At 39.7% G+C, this 5,354-nt stretch overlaps 2 protein-coding genes across 2 annotated transcripts in view; one reads left to right on the top strand and one right to left on the bottom strand.

Moving 5' to 3' along the window:
- Positions 1 to 2,757, top strand: part of LOC101853603 (nuclear speckle splicing regulatory protein 1) — a 15,869-nt gene extending 13,112 nt beyond the window's left edge. The window contains exon 9 of the mRNA XM_005092109.3: positions 1,960 to 2,757. Within this exon, the coding sequence (XP_005092166.1) occupies positions 1,960 to 2,668 (709 nt within the window). The 3' untranslated portion in view covers positions 2,669 to 2,757. The remainder of the gene's footprint in view (positions 1 to 1,959) is intronic.
- A 2,361-nt stretch (positions 2,758 to 5,118) lies between these two features.
- LOC101853442 overlaps positions 5,119 to 5,354 on the bottom strand; it is a gene marked incomplete in the record, with an annotated part of 5,270 nt that continues 5,034 nt past the window's right edge. The window contains 1 exon segment of the mRNA XM_013079107.1: positions 5,119 to 5,333. Coding sequence (XP_012934561.1) covers positions 5,159 to 5,333 — 175 coding nt within the window.

The following is a 5,354-nucleotide window of genomic DNA, read 5'->3' as shown; positions in this document are numbered from 1 at the left end:
CCCCATAAAAAACAACTGAGGTCAATACAGTAGAACTCGGATTCAACGAGGTCGCCGGGCCTGGCTTAAAACCTCGTTGAATCCGAGTGTTCGTTATAGCAAACATGAGGTTTTGTGTAGATAATTACAGGCACTAAGCAAGTAATGTATAAAGAGAAGTCACGAGTAGTGCCTGAAATGCCTTCATATTATTATGAGCTGTGCAAATAAAAAAAAAGACCGATTCTTTCAAATGCACACGCCTGTGTCATCTCGATTGTTTACCAAAAAGTTGTAATGCTGTGAAGAGCCTAGCATACGGCAACTTTTGATTCCATAGACCAGCGCACAATTCATTACGTAGATCGACGTCGAGACTAGGCTAGCTTATCATTGTAATTTATGATCAGTTGCCTAGAGAAAAAAAAAGACTGTGACGTGTTTGTATCTGCGACGTTCATCGTCCGGACTGCTAGTGCCCCCTTCTCCCTGACACGCACACACAGCCACATGTGTGCAGGCCACCCGTCCAACCCCGACACACACCAGGGTAGACACGTGCATGTGCCAACAACGCATGTGTTGGTATGAAAAAAGGCCGCTGGTTGGTCGCATGCAATCGGCTAAGTGTATAATGGTTCACGATGCAGGTGCAATGGATGGTTTCCGGGAATAGATAAAGTTCGTTCTGGGAGACAAAAGAGCGAAGCCATGTCTGCGGGGGCTGTTCACCCTGGAAGCGACCTCCTCGTTGAATCCGAGCTCGCTGATTTAAGCGCTCGTTGAATCCAGGTTATTTTTATTGATTTTAAAGAAGAATAAAAACGGGGAATCTATTTCATCTCATTAAATCTGAGTTCTCGTTGAATCCGAGCTCGTTGAAACCGAGTTCCACTGTATCTCATAATCTGCATTAATTTGCAATTTTTTGGTGGTCTGAACGAAAAGAACTCAATTTGGGACCACATGTTTTGCATCCTGGCAAAATAAGTTGTTTGTCACACTCAACTGTTTGAAGACATTGGGCAGAACTTTGATTTCTTCACAACTGTGTGTTTCTAACCCCCCCAACTTAACCCTATACCGCCAGTAACAGCTGACGCCGTAGTTTCCTATACCGCTAGTAATAGCTGGCCAACTTTATCGTTTTCAAACTTTAGTAAAATCTAACAACAATTGAAGACACAGTAAATAAAACAATGAACTAACCTGAGATTTTTCTAGTATCTCAATTTTAATTCAGGATTCTAAGGAGGTATGAAAAAGAAGAATTCAGGGTTTTAAGGGTTAAGGTGATTTTAATTTTGGAACCAAAGCAGCAACACTAATGGTGTTTTCACACACTAACTACTTGTTGGGCTTGTACAGATCTTTAAAATTTTAAATTGGTAACCCCCAGGCTGAGAGGGATGCATTGTCCAAGCAGACAAGTGGAAGATTCCCGATAATAAAACTTTCACTTTTAGGAATTGAACTCGTATTTTCTGTCTGTAATGGTGGAGAGCCTGACCACTGCACCAGAACTACAGTTGAGCTCAGATAATTCAAACATCGAAAATACTAATTCACGGATAGCTCGAATAATATGCCTATCCCAAACTGAACCTTTATATTTTCTTCGTATTGGGAACAGTTTTCTTCAACGCCCACATGGATGTGTCAAACGGCTCATCTCAAAAAGGCGTCATATTTTTTCGATACAAGTGTCTCGAACTCAAATCACCCTGTGTTCACAATGGAAAACAGACCCACTTATCATCATCTAGAGCATCAGGTTACATGAGCCTACCGGGCTCTCCCTTGCACAGCATAGTAATGGTAAACACATTCCTCCTCCTCCTCCTCCTTCTTTCCTCCCCCTCGTTTTTTCCTCCTCCTTCTTGTTTGTTGCCCTCCTCTTTTATTTTCCTCTATTCTTCAGTCTTTTTTAAATCATTGTTGTTGCACTGATTTATGTTTGTACTGCTTTCCGCATTTCAGCGACTCGGAGCAACCGAAAACATCGGGGAGAAAAGAAGACAAAGTCCAGTTTTCTAAGCGCAGCAAGGTGCAAGCTGCCAGCCAGTTTCGGAAGAAGAGAGCCGATTTATCACCTGGCTCGGATACCTCTCCACAAAGGCAGAAAGAAAACTCTCCTCGTACTAGAAGACATTCTCCAGATGCCACCCAAGGTCAAAGTAAATCAGGTGGCAGAAGAAAGCGTTCTAGATCTAGGTCAAGGTCGAACAGTCCTCCAGCTCCGAGGAAAAGTTTGAAATCATCATCTGAGAACAGAAGAAGAAATCGTTCTCGTTCTCCCGAGAGAGAGAAGTCACAGTCTGTTTCTGGAGAACGACATTCCTACGACACTCAGACACAATCCAGATCATCAAAGGGAGACGAATCTGGTAGTCACAGGGGACTTAAGTCTAACACTGGCGAAAGCGACATGGTTACTTCCCCTGGTTCAGATAATTCACCCCGGGCGCGTTCAGAGGAAGTAAACGATAGTATCGTGGATAATCTGAAAGAAATGAGAAAACAGACCGCTGCTGTCATCGGACCAAAGCGAGGGAAAGAGAACAGCACTCCGAGTGTTGATCCTGCCAAGAAAGTTTATCCACATCACAACTCGGTGAAAGATATCGAGGAGGCCAGAAAACGGTATCTTCAAAGAAAAATTGCTAGAGAAAGAGCGAGAATGGCGTAAATGTAGTGCATTTGTCTCTGGAACTTTATTGATTTGATGGTTGATGCTTGATGGTTTTTAAATGTGAAATTAAAATGAACTGATTTGTATTTTCCGCCTTCGTCTTTTTAAAAATTTCAATATTATTATTAACAAGTTCTGTGTTACTTTGTTTTGTTTTGGTATGTGGCGTGGCATGGTATGGTATGTGTTTGTTTTGATAAGTGTTTTACGACGGTCACAACTGCATAAGGTCATATGAGTGCGCGAGAGACATTATTTAAACATTAAATTTTCAGTTGGGTAAAATTAATTTTGAATTTTGCACGCATGGCGGCCAAAGCCTATTCTTTTATTTAGACCACCAAGAGATCTTTAATGTGTGCAACTTGCGCAAGGACCTCGGAGATTTTTCACCCTTATGCGGGGTATGATGGAAAGACAGCAGCCAGAAGGAGCCAAGGAGTAGCAGTAGAAAGGCTGCAGAAATAGTCAGGAGCCCAGAGGAGGGGGTAAAAAGGGGAGAGGGGTTGGGGCACAAAGTGGAGACGAAAACAGATGACAGAACACAGTTAATTAGAGCAGGAAAGGATGTGAAAGGAGAACATTTAATAAGAGAAGAAATTTTTCCTTCGTTGTCCCTGTCAGGTTTCAAACCCAGGATCTATTGAATAAGAGGCGAACACCGTGACCTCTAGACCTCGAGAACCCCTGTTACAATGCTTGTTAAGAAATACACACTGCTTGTCAAAATGAATAGACTGAAAGAAATGGTATAGCCTACATTCTAAAATGAATCTTTTGATAGAAATACATGTAGATCTATATAATATATGGCTTTGCTATCTATGGCAATTTAAATTGTTTGAACATTTTCCTTAAAGTTAAGAAATGTGCTTGAGGTGAAGTACCAGTATTGAAATGTGTTCAGAGATAGGCCTACAAGTTTGTGACATGTATCAATTTTTAGGGGAACATTTTAGTTCTGTTTTTATCTACAATGGCCTTATTTTTGTATCTAACGTCTAGCTCTGGCTGCCTAATAATCAGTTTTCATCAATTTCGTTGAACTCTGGAGAATGTTTATTTTATAAATGATATAGTCTGGATTGCTTTAATTTATAGTATAGTGGGTTTTTATAATAATTTATTATAATATGTATAAATTATATAAAATCATTCCCTCACAATATGTTAAAAATCTAGATATATATAAAAGCAAGACAGTTGTAAAATTGATACTCAAAATTATATTCATTTATTTATCATGTGTTACGAGGGTTTACATGACCAAAAGCTAGGACTGTATGCATTATGATTAAGTAGCCAGCTGACTATCAGCATTGTATGAGAGAACTCTTGTTACCATTGTGAGCATGTACAAGACTGTACTGTATTATAATTAACCTTTTCCAAAATCGATATAATGCTTACTTGCAAATACTTCAATTCATAGGAAAGGCAGATTTATAGTAGTCTCAAATTTCTTTCAAAAAGAGACATTGGTACTCATATTACTCATATGTTTTCAACAGCAGGCCTATATAACATGTTCTTATTTTCAAACTACATGTACCGGTATAGAGATTATTAACTTCCATGTTCGATTTGGAGGATTTATTGTACACTTTAGCATACATTCTTTATTACATAACTTTTGATAGTAGTAGAAGTACTGGTGTCGTAGCTTTTCTCATTTTCGTCTTTCTGCATTGAATAGAAAATTCTAGCACATGTTTTTGACTTGCCATAGCGCAAATGACTTTCCATGGCACTTCTGCAGCAAGTGGTCAAACACATGACATAGACATGTTTTAAAGTGTGGCGTTGATGAAAAGACATAAAATATGCAACTTTTTAATGTTTTAGATATGGTGTAAATCATTAGTCATCTAGATTTACTACTTTTTGGACCCTCTTTTACCTTCAGGCTAAAACAACAACGAAAATGTCTTGGAACAACTTTGTTTTGCAGTGGTCTCATTAAGGAGCTTTCAATTCATGTTCTGTTGATCATCCAGACCAACTTTTAAGCCCACGTTGGAAGACTTGAGAAGGCTAAAACAGAGCGGTTTACTTTTTATCCCGTTTTAACTGGACAGACGAAAGCAATAGCTTGCACTTAGTACTTGGTTAATAGGTTTTCAGCACCCGAGTTTTTTCTTCAACTTATTATAATAACTGATGTATTTCCTTTTTTAAAACATGTAGGGGCTTACATTGCAAAAATCAAACAGAACGAAAAGACTTCCGCGTCCTGCCGATTTCGCTATAGTATGTGCGTGCTAGTGCTAGATTGATTACTAATGAATATTATGAAAATGAAAGTCAAATATTTGTGGTTCAGATGCATCAAAGTTTAAATGGATCGGCCTTTATTATAAATTAAAAAAAAAAAAAGTATGTGTGTGTGTATATGTGTAATATGTATATGTGTGTGTTTATATGTATGTGTGTGTGTGTGTGGGGGGGGGGTAAGTGTGTGATATATAGACTAGTAGTAGTAGTGTGTCAGATGTTCCAGAGGTATCTGTGTGTGCCGAGCAGGCTTTCCAGAAAGAAGTCGACCGAGAGATCCAGGAAGGGCCCACAGAGCGGGATAAAGGCTATGGCCGCGGCTACAGGCAGCCAGCGACGTACTGGGTTCTGTTCTCTCATGTCTCCACACAGACCGCTGTCGAGTATCCTGGAGGAGGAGGGAGGGTGG

The sequence above is a fragment of the Aplysia californica genome, unplaced genomic scaffold, assembly GCF_000002075.1.
Source record: "Aplysia californica isolate F4 #8 unplaced genomic scaffold, AplCal3.0 scaffold00041, whole genome shotgun sequence".
NCBI lineage: Eukaryota > Metazoa > Mollusca > Gastropoda > Aplysiida > Aplysiidae > Aplysia > Aplysia californica.
This window is presented reverse-complemented; position numbering and strand designations above follow the sequence as displayed.